A 15,266-nucleotide genomic window follows, 5' to 3' on the forward strand; every position below is an offset into this window, starting at 1 on the left:
TTGGTATAAAGGTTAACGTGTTTACCTCACAGACAAGCAGTACAGGATTTGATTCTCACCAAGGAAAATTGACTAGGCTTAAAATGGTCCACAAGTGCAACTAGCCTAGTACTTAGTTACTGTCTCACCCAGTGCCCTGTGCCCAGGGTTGCCAGATGTCCCTATTTGGGTGGGACTGTCCCGAGATCAGCAGCCTGATCCTGAGTCCCGCCCTGCTGGTTTAAATCCTGGCCAGCCTCCGCTTTGTTTGTTTTTTTTTTTTTGGATTGGCCCATATACCTGGCATACGGGCCAATCAAAAATCGCTAAACACGGAGCTTCTTGTGTTCCGCATTAAACACAAGTAGCTCTGTGTTTACCGATTTTTGATTGGCCCGTATACCGGCATACGGGCCAATCAAAAATCGCTAAACATGGAGCTACTTCTGTTGAATATGGAACTGCAATGTTCCGCATTAAACACGAGAAGCTCCGTGTTTAACGATTTTTGATTGGCCCGTATGCCGTATCTGCAATCAAAATCGCTAAACACGGAGCTACTTGTGTTGAATGCGGAACTGCAATGCATTAAACACGAGAAGCTCCGTGCTTAGTGCAGAGCTACTGTTCTTTAATGTGGAACTCTGTTCCACATTAAAGACCTTTTTTTTTTTTGGTCTTCACTTGCCGTGAAAGACCTTTTTTTTTTTTGTCCCTACCTGGCTGGTAGGAAATTTGGCAACCCTGCCTGCGCCAGTCCCTGAACTGGCACCCCACCACCTTGCTCATAGTAAACAGCAAAAAAAAAAAAAGGACATCTTCCTATATCCTCCTATATACTGCTGATGACAGTCTGAAGTGCATGCCCCTCCCTACCAGCTCTTCATTGCAAGAGCAAAAAAAAAACGGCAGTCTGAACCACATACCCCCATCCCAGACATGCATCCTCTCTACCAGCTCTTCAATGGTAGAGCAAAAAAAAAGGATATGATCCCATAGACCACTCATGGCAGTCCAAAGCCCACCCCCCCCCCCCAGGAAACAATCCAATAGACTACTCACACGAATTTGAAGCACAGGTCCCCACCCAGGCACATTCCCTCCCTACCAGGTCTTCCTTGGAAGAGGAAAAAAAAAGGAAAACCTCCAACAGACTGCTCACAGCAGTCTGAAGCACCTCCCCCCTCCCAGGCATGCCCTCTCCTTACCAACAATAGCAAATAAAGTTGTTTCTGTACCAGCACTGGAATGGCACTCAATTGCTCCCTCTAACAGGACACAGCCAGGGCACATGTCCCCTTCTCCCCACCCTTGCTGTGCTATAGCTTACCTATGAACATGGAAATGGAATCTGTGAGAACAAGACATGCAGAATAATGTTCAGGAGGAGGAGAAGGAGTGAGGTTTAAGGGAAGACAGGAATTGAGCAATATATGTAATATTAGAGTGAATAATTGTTAAAAATAAAGAACATGCATGTTTCATACAGTGTGTGAACATGATCTGTTAATGTGATTTGTTTTTATTTCTATTAATGTATGTGTGCCTATTTCTTAAATGATAATGTAATAAAGGTGTTTGCAAAAAAAGAAAAAGCCTGCAGAGAAGTATTAGTCAGGAGAGTATGTAGCATAAATGATCAGAGTCATGAGTAAACTTGATACAATAATTCATTCAGTACAATAAGTGGTAAAATAAGTGGTAAAATAGATAAGAATAGTATCTGTACACCGTTATACCATCATATAGCATAATGTTTCGATGGAGAAAATAATATACAAAACCAAAGTAGGTACAGTAGCTACAATTGTTGGTAATGGGATGTGATGGAGAATAAAACATGAGCCAAATGAGGGTAATACAGGAAAGGAGAGGAGAGAGAGACAGAAAAGATAGAAAGCTAAAATAAAATACAATTAAATTAAATAAAAATGTAAGGGGGCAAGGGGGGAAGGGTGCAGCTATCTCATACCCAGGTTCATGAGATCCAGGCAGTACTACACGGTGACACAATGTGCTGACACAGACCCCTTACAGTGATCCGGGGTGAGTTAAACAAGATCCTGGGAGAGGAACTATAGGAGATATTATATCAGGGATAATCCAGGAGTCCACATTAACAGATCATGTTCACACACTATATGAAACATGCATATGTGCTTTATTTTTTAACAATTATTCACTCTAATATTACATATATTGCTCAATTCCTGTCTTCTGTTTTAGCATTTCTCTTGACAAAATTTAAACCAACAAATAAACATATTGCTTTGTTTTAATACACACTAATAGCATACATTCCTGATATCTAATCTAAAATAGTATTAAGTTCAGGAAGCCAGTAAGGTGATAGATGTGTGTCAGATGAGAGGCCCCACCAAAGCTGTCCAAACCGGGGCCAAGAACTGCTAAGGCTGCCCCTACATTACACCTCCAACATTTGCCATCTACCTGAGGAAAAATTCTTTAAAGTCTGCTTGGGGTATAAAAATACCTATGCAAACCCTTTAAGCAAAACTTTTAAACCTTCTAGACTTTGTTGCATGCTTGGCAGTGATACATATGTTCTCCCATGTCCCTTGTAATACTGTATATGCTGTATAATTATCCCCTTTTTAGCAGCAGCTTTTGTTCTAGATTCAACTAAAAACTCTACAAGAGCAGGTCCACCCACCACTTATTTTTGGCAAATAATTTTCTTGTTATTTCAGCCATTTTCAGTGCTTCCGAGCTTCTTTCCTAACATTGCTAATATAGGCTCATAGGTTCTTAAAGGAAAGTACGTCTCAAAATGCAGAATGAGCAGCAATGTCATTCCATCCTTTCCATGCTTCTGTTCAGTGCTAGCTCTTGCGGACTTCAGACTACACAACCTACTCCAAATAATCCCTATTCATGGTTTGGAGAGGTTATGGACATATAACTTTCAAAGGTCATTAAACTCTACAACTTCATAACATAATCTGGTGATGTTTAGTAGAACAAATGGTAAGTGCCTTGTCTGGTTACTTTGCTCTTTTGTACCTCTGTAGTACAGGCAGTCAGTGGGACATGCACTTTCATTATGTGTGGCAAGCCTGCAGCATCAGAAGCTCCACCTATCTTTAATTCTCCCACAGCTTTGTTGCTTCTGATTTCTAAGATGTCTGTATTCTGGGATGACAGCTTTCCCAGAAACAGATATGTTAGCAGATATTGTGTTTGTCCTCAGATATCTGTTGATGCTTAAACTAATTTCTTTAATAAGAAGCGAGTGTCATTTAGTACTGCTGTATATCAAGAATCAATACGTTAACTTCACCTTTGTGGGTTTATTGGCAAATAAGAGCAAGCAGGTCCAGACTGAGTTCCTAAACATTTTTTTAGGGTGTGATGGTTACACTGTTTTTTTTTTGTTTGTTTTTGTTTTTTTGTTTTGTATTGTTTTTACTGATATATCTCTCACAGTTATTACAGAGCACTTGACTTGGATAGCAAAGCCAAATAATTTTAATATAATTTTGGTAATGTGTATTTCTATAAACTGTTTATTACTCAGCATTGTTGTCTAGACTGTTGTAATCTTTCCCTGAGAATAACAGTATGTCTTTTTATGGTTTCAGTTTGGTGTCTTCACATCAGCTTTTCTTCAGTGGTGAGGTTGTAGGTGAGAAAGCAATGAAGACAGAGCAGGATATTGGACAGCTGGTGGAATATAAAATACAAGTAAGTAGATTCAAATTTTAGTTAACCCAAGACCTGTGACAAAGTCTTTTTATGGGATATTTAATTTCTTTTTGTTTATGCAGCTACAGAATATAATGTCTGAATTCTTCATGAGCTCCCTGCCATCTCTTCTCTGTTTTCTCCAGATGAGCATTGTTGCTTTTCCACACTCTCCTCATTTGAACGCTGTCTGTCCTCAGGCTGGGAGAAAAAAATGAAAACATTTAGCACCAGTGTTTCACACACATAAGAAGGGCTGTGTGGCTGGTGATAGCACACTGACCCTAATACTAGGTTCTATATATCAATGCACTTTGGCCATTATGCATGTTTTTTTCCAGTCTTGAGACACCATAGTGGGCTAAGTGTGGGCTCCATACAGTGGCACAAACAAAAACCAACTACAGTCCAGCTTTTCATTTTTTCTACAGTATAGTACCACCCCTGAAACACACTCACAGTCTCTGTTTTCCATTGTTAGAGTTTATGGGATGCTTAGCCCTCTGTCTCTCCATCCAGTTGGCTAGTAATCTTTTTCTGACCCAGGTCACTGACAGCTTGACTGTAGCACTGTTAAGCTGGTCGGTGTGTAACTAATGTAGTACATTCTGCTTTTGTTTAATAGCTGCTTCTGTCCACCTACCTTGCTGTTTTCCTCAGTCCCCATACATAAACTACTATGAGACCTGTTTATTTTGGTGCAAGCCTTATTCACATTCAGTTAAACTGACTTAACTCTCCTGAGATTAGGCTTTTGTTTCTAACCTGCTACCTAATCAAAAGAATAGCATGGACCACAAAATATGTATTCAAGAATGAACCCCCTAACATGCCAAAGAATAGGAAAAGCCATTGATTATCTTAATACTGCTGACTGTAGGCAACTGAAATGTGGTAAATGTCATCTTGTCACTCATTTACATACCTGTCAACTGTACAGATTTCTGCAAAATGTCCAGATTTGTACCTCATATTTTTGGGCTGTTTTTCATAAAATTGTGGTTTTCTAGCAAATCACTGGCAAATCGTTGAAGACTGAAGTCAGAAAATAATGACATACATTTGAGTTTCAGACTTCATACCCTATAGAAAATTCATGCTGATGTAAAATCTGTCATTCTATCAACTTTCTAAGTTTGTAAAAGCAATATTTAAAAATTGTCCCTATTTTTGGTCCTTTGTCCCCCCATTATGTATGGCTTTGTCCAGATTTTTTGCTCTAAGAGGTTGAGAGGTATGTCACTCAAGCCTTCAGTAGGAGCATGTTTTGCTTGTTAGTCCATGAAGTATACACAATTTTATGCACTGTGTGTCACTCACTCTAATAACAAGTGCATGTTTTTACATTTTGTTGACTTTTATTACTGCTGCCCCTGACAAAGTACATATGTATGATGAGATATGGTTTTAGATGGTTGTTAAAATTTCAATCTGTATGTCTTTCATAAAACACACAGTACAGTAACCTAAAGGATAAGTGCATTTAGGAGTAATGGTTTCCAGTTTCTGAACATTGTGCCGTCTACTATGTGTGTGCCCCCCCCCCCCAGCCACAGATGGCAATGACATCAGTATTATTTTGCATGTTGCATGATACAGTCATAGCTTTGAATTGCAGATATTGTAAGTCATGATGGCGCATGTTTCTTGTTTTTGTTTTTCTCTGAATTATGAACAGACAGTTTCGAATGAGTCTACAGGAATACACTATTTATGTTATAGTAAGATAATGTGGCATAAGGGTAATATTTCCCAAATGGTGAGTGAGTGAGTGAGTGAGTGAGTGAGTGAGTGAGTGAGTGAGTGAGTGAGTGAGTGAGTGAGTGAGTGAGTGAGTGAGTGAGTGAGTGGGTGAGTGGGTGGGTGAGTGAGTGAGTGAGTGAGTGAGTGAGTGAGTGAGTGAGTGAGTGAGTGAGTGAGTGAGTGAGTGAGTGAGTGAGTGAGTGAGTGAGTGAGTGAGTGAATAAGGAAGTTTACAGCTAGGTGTAAACAGTTTGTGTAGAGTTATAGATCTGTTTGCAGAGTTTGTCCTTGATGATTGTAACAGTGCTGTTCATATGAGGCAGTCTAATTGCTTTCTCTTCAGGTGTCTAACAGAGGGAAGTCGCTGAATACCCTTGGCTCAGCATTCCTCAATGTCATGTGGCCTCATGAGATCAGTAATGGCAAGTGGCTGCTGTATCCTATGAAACTGCAGTTTGAGGGGGACCGCCAGACAGAGTGTACACCATTTGATGGAGTTAACCCTCTAAAACTGGTAGGATTTCTATTTTTAGTTTATATTTTTAGTGTATCAGTGTAACCTGTATAAACTCCAGAGTAAAAGCAGTCAGCATCTGAAAATGAATTTTGGTAACAATTATTGGTGGCTTTGTGTGCTTTCTTAGGAGTAAGGTCTAGCTCTCCATGTTTTTTACTAGGAAGTCTGTGTAAATTCCTGATAGTAAGTACTTTTCTGGAAACAGCTATTACCATGTACACTTTATGATAATAACAGTGTACTCTTTTTATCAGATTACATAGTATATAACACCAAGATTTAGTACTGCCACAACAGTGAAAAAGAAAGTAGAAAGAACAGAGATGCTACCTTCCCGGGAATGAATGTCAGCCACCTGAAGATTCAAAATTGTTTTTTTTTTTTACTTTGTATTATCATTATCCACGGTGGTGGTGCTGCGGTAGCGTTGTCACCTCACAGTAAGACGCTGTCCAGTTCGATTCTCAGCTAGAGCGTCTGCTGCGTGGAGACATGCGTGAATGGGCGTACCTTTGTTGAAGGTTGTGCGTTAGGGCTGGTAACTTGGCACGTAAAAATCAACTACCAATCATTAGCGGACCGGAGTTCCGCTGTGGCGACCCCTAACCGGGAAAAGCTGAAAGACACAACAACTTTGTATTATCATTCACAACTGCCTTCTTTCTTTTGTACCAAGGCCATAAACCTACCGGGCCTTTAGAACATCATAGCTATGTTATTTTGTAGTATCAAAAAACAACTAAGGCTGGGATATCATGGAACATACTACTACTGACAGACAATTGAAGTGAATTAGGAACAAAGATTCAAGAGAGTATATTTTTGCTGCAACACAGCAGTAACGCATTGCTACAAGTCTGCTCATTCCAAGTTTGCTTCTAATCAAAGTTTGCTCAACAACACAAATTATTTTCTTGCTATTTCTTTGAAATTTCGTACCATTGGTGTACTCTGATATGGTTAACCTCAATAAACTCCAACAAAAACATACAGAAAAAAGCTACTCAAGAAGAATGGAAACAGCAGCGCAGTCTCAACACAGTCCCCATGTGTCACACAAGAATAAAGGCCTGTAACCTAGCAAGACACTCCATGTCTTTCTTATTCCAGAGGATATCTATAAATTAATGAGATAGCCTGATGAAAGGAAACAGTGACTTCCTGCAGCGCATAACCACTCTCTGTAAAGGGAGAATCCGAATGGTAAAAGTATCCCTGCCTCTTTAGTTCCATCTGAATGGCAGATGTGGTTGTAACAGCTTAATCACAACGGATTTTTTATTGCTGAGACAAAAAAATTAAGGAACTGAGATAAACACTTCAGTGCTGGAAAATAGAATGTCAGTAAGGTGTTGGTACAGCACAAAATACACTGTTCACACTTTTCTGTAAAGTCCGATATGTGTTTCAAAGAATCCCTGTGCAATGGAATAAGATCTCCATCCATGTAAAGCAGAGTTCATCCCTGACCCTGTTCAAACAAAACCTTGGTCATTGGATGGGAAATTACAAATCCAACCCTTGTCTGCCCATCCATGTCTCTGATGGTAAGAGGCCCATAGTAAGTAAATTAATCCCTGACTAACATAGCCCCCCCCCCACACACACACACACACACACACATAACCCTTAGCCACCTCCTTACTAACATAGCCCACCATATAGGCATCCAAGGAACTCAGGAACAAATACAGACTGGGTTACATGGCTATGCTTGTAATGACCCTGCTGGCTGTAAGCCTGGTATAAACCTATGAGCCTATGACACCCTATAGCTAAATGAACCCTAGCTTTATAAAATCATTCTAATTTAAGTACTGTTTTGTAGCTGACAATGAATGGGTTCACTACAGTGTGTCAAAAAACACAACAGACAAATCAGATAGTGTTATTGACAAAAATATTACAGACTAGACACTGTCTACAAATACTGAAGGTAAGCAGCAATTCTGAATATTACTATTCTTAGTGAATGGAGAGAACAACCTGAAAGAGAAGGCTAGTCAATGACAACATTATCTTTAATGGAACAAAGTGCATTGTGTGAAGGAGAAAGCTTAGCTGCTAAAATTATGTCATTATGCCTACCACAGTTGGTCATTTTCGGGGTATGACAAATGAAAAAATATTAATAACTACCAAGCTGGGTAGGCTTGGAGAGAAATTGCTCCAACTACATCCCAGATGTCCAAGATTTGATTAGTGGCTGGGGCACTGGAGGAACTGCCTGGTGGAAGCAGGAGTAAATGGCCAATGACAGATCACTCTTCCTAGATTTGATGTTGGTATGCATCCAACTGTATGACTGACACTTTGGGCCATGCCCACAGGTGTATGATCTATGTGAAAAGACAAGACAACACATGTCTGTCAAGGAAAACATTACTGTCTAGCCAGGCACAATGGGTGTGCAGCAGCACACACCCATTTGGAAGCCTAGCAAAGCAGACTTTATACTGCATCTGCCAGCTAACACAGGGAGGGATAAGAAGCAGAACTAAAATTTCCCGACTTCATGTAGGATGATGGCACTTTATCTCAATTTTTCCTTCAATGCTGATTGTCTTTGGACACCAGGAAACATGAGTAAGTTGTTGGTCAGAGGGGAATTGTGGTGCTTGATGATCAAGGGAAACTTGGGGCCATAAAAAGAACATATAAAAAGGCTCCGTAGTGAAATGTTGGCACTCAAAATGCCAAGGTGCTAACAAGCAGAAAAAAAAGGATGAAAATCCAGGAGAAGAGGGAATCGTAAACATCATTCTTCCTCTTTAAACTTCTTCTTTGTAAGAATGCAAGCCCCACACCCCTAAACTTATATATACCAACTAGCACCATACCTCAGAGAAAAGGGAATATTTCAGAAAATGTCCTTCTTGGACTTAGTATATGTAAGTCCTTTTTTCAGCCATTCAGTCTCCACGTTTTGAGACTTGCTCTAGTGGGTCCCAACATTTCAAATGGTTTCCATACAAAAATAAACAACTACTTACAGTGCTGTTGAAACATTAGTACTGTATAACACATCAGACTAAGGTAAAAGTATATACATTTTTTCAATTTACAACCATAGTGTTCCTTTATTGCTTCTGTGCCAAGGCTCAGGAACTAAATGTTTCCAGACAAGAAATTACTAGACAGTGATGGCCTGGTGTGTAGGTAACTAGGTACAAATACCAAATTCAGTGCATATTGGTATATGGATAATACCTGAAAAGGACAGAGTCTATCTAAGTTAATAAGTTCTTTAGATATATGGTTTCACTATTTGTAATGGTAGTTTGAAACACACTCCATGATATTATATTGGTGATGCACTTATTATATTTTATATATTTTTTATTCTGAATTTAAAAAGACCACATCATCTTGCATGATTGTAAGATTAAAAACATTGGATAATAGTCATTCCAGTATCGATTTTTAAGATGCTTTATCTACTGATGACAAATAACGTCTAACTGGTCAGTAGAATGCAGACATAAAATGGTCAGTCTGTTCTCATAAGGAACACATGGAATATGTATGGCATTGACAAAGCTCTAAGTATCAGGTCCCAGTTTGTTTTCAGTGACTACCCTGTCTCCAAACATTGACATGCAGCAAGTATAATATTTGTATAAAGAAAACATTTACCCTCCTCCCTTCCTCTGGAGTAAAAAGCATATTGCCAACTATGGGATTTACTGTACTCTACCAACCCTTTATCAGCCTGTGTCTGCTACCAAACTTAAGTTGCTAGAAGTGCTAATGGGTGCATTGCTTTGGCTTCAATGAACTGGCAGAATTCTAGCCCCAGTTACCAAGGCCATACTTTGTGGGCATTCTTCAGACTACTGGATCAAGAATAGATAAACTTTCTTTCAATGTCTGTCTAGAAACATAAAACAGTACCAATGCAGTATGTTGGCAGCATGCTGAGTCTTTGCGATCACTCAATGAAGGAGTGATGAGGTTCCAGTCTAGATCAACATAATGTAATTGTACTTGAGTTAAAACACAGTTCCTAAAGGTTCTATTAAACTTCTGTTTTCTGTATTGCATGTTAAAATGTATTTCATCTTATAGCTTTTCAGGTGCTAATAGGTGGCATTCTGACACATGGCAATATAAGACAAGCACTCTGCATATCAAAAATAAAAATTAAAAATAAACTAGGATTCCTAGGCCAGCACATCCTGATTATGATCACAGAAAATGAGCATTATTATAATCGCTGGAAACTCATAGATGGATGAAACTGATTGGTCAAGAGAGTTATGCTAATATAATAGCTGTCCATAAAGGTGGTGTTTGATTACATTAATGGTTATAGTTTCAGTTTGCATCTGTCCATAATGTTGGCTAGGATTAGAATGATACAAATGCAAGTTTGGCACTGAAATGTGGAAAATCAAAATGCTGTGAGTTCTATTCGTACCCCAGATAACTGGATACATTTTCTATTATTGTCATTGTAGTGCACCATTGGGGGGTGCAGCACTCCTGAGTGTGCCACCTTTGGACGAGACTGTAAACCAAGGTCACATCTGCATAAGTTGGTGGTTGTTCAGGTGGATGTAAAAAATTCCACAGCACTTATCAACAAGGAGTACGGGGTTTTATTAAAATCAAGAAAACAGAAAAACAAAATGCAGAAAAGCTTCAAGAAAAAATCATAAACAAAGGAAAAACTGAATAAAAGTAGGCAAATAGTAACATAAATGCTGTATTACATTATAGACTCAATCCCCACCCCTTCGCCCATAGCTAAAAATGAATTTTCTTAAATAAAGTATTCAAATCCCAAATCTGATTGTACAATACTTCTCCACACTGTACTTTCCATAAAAAACATATACAGGAAAATAATACTGAGAATATTGACCCATTGTACTCCTAAAGCTTCATAATGTCCATATGTAATCATGTTATAAGTCTCTGCTCCAATAGGTGAAGTTTTCCAAAACTTAGGAACATTAATCCCAAAATCACAAGACCCTAAGGAAGTTCAACAATGCATGAGACATTTTTCCTGGTTACAATAGGAACATTTTTCCACATAACATTTATATTTCATCTCCTCCTTAACAGTCAGTTTCCCTAAAGAAATTCTCTACAAAACATCTACATACTTCACACATTCTTGAAATTATGTCTTCCTACTTTTATACTCTGTTTAATAGGGTAAGAGAAATGCATTCATGGGTCTATTAAAAAGAAATTCCCCAACATTTACTAATTTTACAAAAAGGATCTATATACAATTTCCAGTCCCTAATTTCTTAAATACTTTCAACGCACACACATGCACACACACACACACACACACACACACACACACACACACACACACACACACACACACACACACACACACACACACTCTCTCTCTCACACACACACACACACACACACACACACACACATATGCACGCACAGACGCACACACACAAACACACGCACACACAGACACAAACATATGCACACATAGACACTCACACAAATATATAAAAATAATGAATGCAAAATGTACTGTATGGAGAAGCCCCAAACCTTCCAGCTGTACCTTATTCTATAGAACACCTCTCATCACAAGATTTAAATAGTGTTAAGTGATTAATAGTTTAAATAAGTGATAAAAATCACTTGCAGATCACTAAAGCCAATAACTCTGCTGGTGAAGCACTATTCTCTTGCGCCATAGCCAAATTATGAAACTCCCTCCCACCCACAATTACCTCCATACCATCATGCACCCACTTCAAAACTTTACTAAAAGCGCACCTAAAAACATGCTGGCTATGCCCTTGCAACTCCCACTCTAATATCACCCACCCCATCCAACCACTACCTTTCTTTCCACCCCACTAACTACCTTGATTATAGCAAGCTCAGATGCTCATAAGCCTAGTACTTATTATACAGCAGGAACTTCTTATTGTAACATTTGTTAATGTCTGTTATGTACTTCACAGATAAAGATTCTAGTTGTCTACTGATGTACTATGTTCTTCATCTGTAAATATGTTGTAAGTAATTGCTATGTAAATTGTTAATCGCTATGTAATCCAATGTAACTACTGTCTGTTTATTATAACTGTGGAGCTTTTCTCCCTGGGCCTCCGCTGAAAATGGACCTACGTCCAGTCGGACACTCCCAGTCAACAAATATAAATAAATAAATAAATAAATAAATAAATAAAATGAGATCTCCAAATTACTGAAAAATATAGTTCAGCTAACTGTTTTTCCAAAGTAGCAGGAAACAAGAAAATGCTCCCAAGCATTACAATTTGCCCCAAAAATGTAATAAATTTACTTTTTTATGGAAAGTCAACCTAAAACATTACCACATGTCTACTATAAACTGCACAGCAGCCAAACAGATCACCCATTAATCAACAACCACTTTCCCAGTCTCAAAAGACCTACCTATAACCTTAAGAGAAGTCACAGCGAAAGGAATGTCCCAAAGTATCCCAGTAGAGCCAAGACCAAAACATTTATCCTTATTAAAAGATAAACCCACTTTCTGTAATTTGGCTATAATAGAATCAACTTTTCCAATCCAAGACTTATCTTTTACCACAAAAACTAAATCATCTGAGTATATCACAGTAAAGGGAACCATATTACCCAAGGAAAGAAATATCCTGGCTAGGAAAATAGTTTTGATCACCTACAATGTAAATGCAGTCAGCACTTTAAAAAAAAAAAACAGGGTTCAGTGGACAACCCTTATTGACTGCTACATGAGGTTTAATGCCTTGTCCAGTCCAACCACTGATTAAAGGATAAACCCAAGTTGCAGAATATACATTCTGTAAAACGTCAAGTTTTCCTAGAAAAAAACATACTCCTGCAATGTATCCCACATACTGTCATGTGCAACTGAATCAAAAGCCTTCCTAATATCATACACCACCAAGTACCCCTCAAATTCTTTGGTTTGCAGATTTCTTTACTAAAAACAACATTTCTCTCATATGTGTCCCTTCCAGGGACACTATATAGATGTGGATCTGCATCCAACAGCTGATTGAAGCTTTTCATCATCCTGTTGTAAAGCAAGACCATCAAAATTTTCTGATCAAAATTTCCAAAAACAATAGCCATTCAATAGCTTCCACCCCCTTCTTTTTCGAAATCATTTTCACTAATCCCTTACAAAATGACTCAAAAACTGAACCAGACAGAAACCATTCATTCAAGCTCTGTAAAAAAATACTGCTTTTCTTGATGAAGCACAGTTTATAAAAGGCATAACTCAAACCATAGCCACTGGGTATGGAATATACGTGACTGTTACACAAAGCCCTGTTCAATTCTTCAGTGGTAAAAGGGCTCTCCAACAATGCACCCACCTCAGTACTAAGACGAGGAACTTCCCAGACTGCAGAAACAAAATTACGAGTAGGACTGTATAAGCTACATAAATACTATTCTACTGTCTCAATATGCCATCATTATCCATAACTGCCCCTCCATGACTATCAGCTACTTACCATATCCCCTGTTTTTCTCTCTGAACAGTAAATGCTAAAAAATTATTAACTTTCTCTCAAGTTCTTTTCACACAGTATTGTTGTGTATATAAAATATCTTTAGTACATAATTTATTCATGTAAAAGAAATCAGCTGTTTGGCACTGTATCATTATTCCCAGTAATCTTATCAAATTGTTCACACCATTTCTTATACACGCATTTCTTATGTTTCAACCTTCCTTTTCCATCAAATAATAATAAAACTGCCTATATTGTTCCATAAATACCACCACCATTCAGACCACAAACTGCCTATATTGCTCCATAACTACCACCCACCATTCAGACCACAAAGCATAAAAGCCTTTCATATTCATGTGATCAAAAAATAACTGTTGTTCCAAGGTGCCCATCATCTCCAAAGAGGTCAGCAGCAAAGAATCATACAACCCTGTTGTTCTCTTTACAACTGTCCCTGCTCACATAACAGTAGCATCAGAAATCAACCAGGCCCATATAGAAGCAAGGTTAGAAAAATCCACACATTTCCTTCACCCTTCTACTTGTAATAAAGATCTATAAATAAAAAAAATAATTTTCAATTTTATAATTACTCCTACTATATGTATGTCCTCTATCTGCCCCTAACCACAGTTAAAAATCCTTCCAAAGGATAAAACACATTTTGGCATCATTACACTCTCTCCCCCTTTTTGTAAAGTTCAGTTAAGGTCACCTGCTAGCACTACCAGAAGAGAAACACTCAACCAAAGATTTGAACAACTGAATATGTTCGGTTGCAATTGCAATAGTACTAGTATCTAAAACAAGTAAATGAATAACTTCAGCATGTATAATGACAATCCACTAAACAGATGCTAATTGACGAACACACAACAGACAGATAATATTTACCCTAACAGATGTACACCAGTCAAAAGTCATAAAACAAAAAAGAAACGGCTGCGGGTAAAACCAAGGTGCAAAAAAATAAGTAAAAATATATAAACACAATGCACCAAGGTAACACACAATAACGTTTAATGAAAACAAAAAGTAAAAGACAGAGGTGAGCGCTTTCGCAACAATAGTTGCTTCATCAGACAAAGATCAAGTGAATAGCACTGCTTAAATAGGTAACAAACCAATTATCTCATGAATTAATGATGTCATACACCAAAAGTTATTTAAAGAGACAGTTACAACATGAGCATAGTAATGGTATGAATAAGATATAAAATGCTGAATAAATACTGCATAAAATACATTTGCATATGCATAAAATGTAATACAATAAAAGTAACAATAAAAATGAACAATAAAAACTGTCAATGTTTAAGGCGTCTAGCTTTCAAGAATGGAATCAAAGAGGTGGTACCATTGAGGCCTGCGTATCTTTCTGCATTAAGTTTCAGTATCCATTTCTGTTCATGGCTCTCTGTAACATTTTCTATATATCACCTCTCAGATTTCTATATATGTGTTGCAAGACAAAGAATTTGAAGGAATGAGAAGAATCTGTGCACATAAGATTAGCAAGTGCATTTGTTTGCTTATTATTCCTAATGTCATGGATATGTTCTAAAATTCTGTCTTTAAAAAGCCTATTAGTTTTGCCAATGTAGAAGGCAGGACATTGCTGGCAAAAACAAAAGTAAATGACATCAGTAGTCTTGCAATCTGAATAAGTATTGGAATGTATTTTAAAATGTCTGGTTGGATGAATATGTATGTTTTTACTGTAGATATATGGGCATGCACTACATGATCTACATGGAAAAGTGCCGTGACGGGTGGAAATGCATGTAGTGTTGCGTGGTTCACTGTTGCAAAGATACTGTTTAAGTGACCTA

At 38.1% G+C, this 15,266-nt stretch overlaps 1 protein-coding gene across 4 annotated transcripts in view; it reads left to right on the plus strand.

Annotated features, from left to right (window-relative positions):
* Positions 1 to 15,266, plus strand: part of ITGA7 (integrin subunit alpha 7) — an 849,563-nt gene that overhangs the window by 744,915 nt on the left and 89,382 nt on the right. For all 4 annotated transcript variants that reach the window (XM_044083727.1, XM_044083728.1, XM_044083729.1 and 1 more), the window contains exons 19-20: positions 3,582 to 3,684; positions 5,771 to 5,941. In XM_044083727.1, coding sequence (XP_043939662.1) covers positions 3,582 to 3,684; positions 5,771 to 5,941 — 274 coding nt within the window. The remainder of the gene's footprint in view (positions 1 to 3,581; positions 3,685 to 5,770; positions 5,942 to 15,266) is intronic.

This window comes from Protopterus annectens, chromosome 9.part0 (assembly GCF_019279795.1).
Source record: "Protopterus annectens isolate FY-2018-M chromosome 9.part0, PAN1.0, whole genome shotgun sequence".
Classification (NCBI taxonomy): Eukaryota; Metazoa; Chordata; order Ceratodontiformes; family Protopteridae; genus Protopterus; species Protopterus annectens.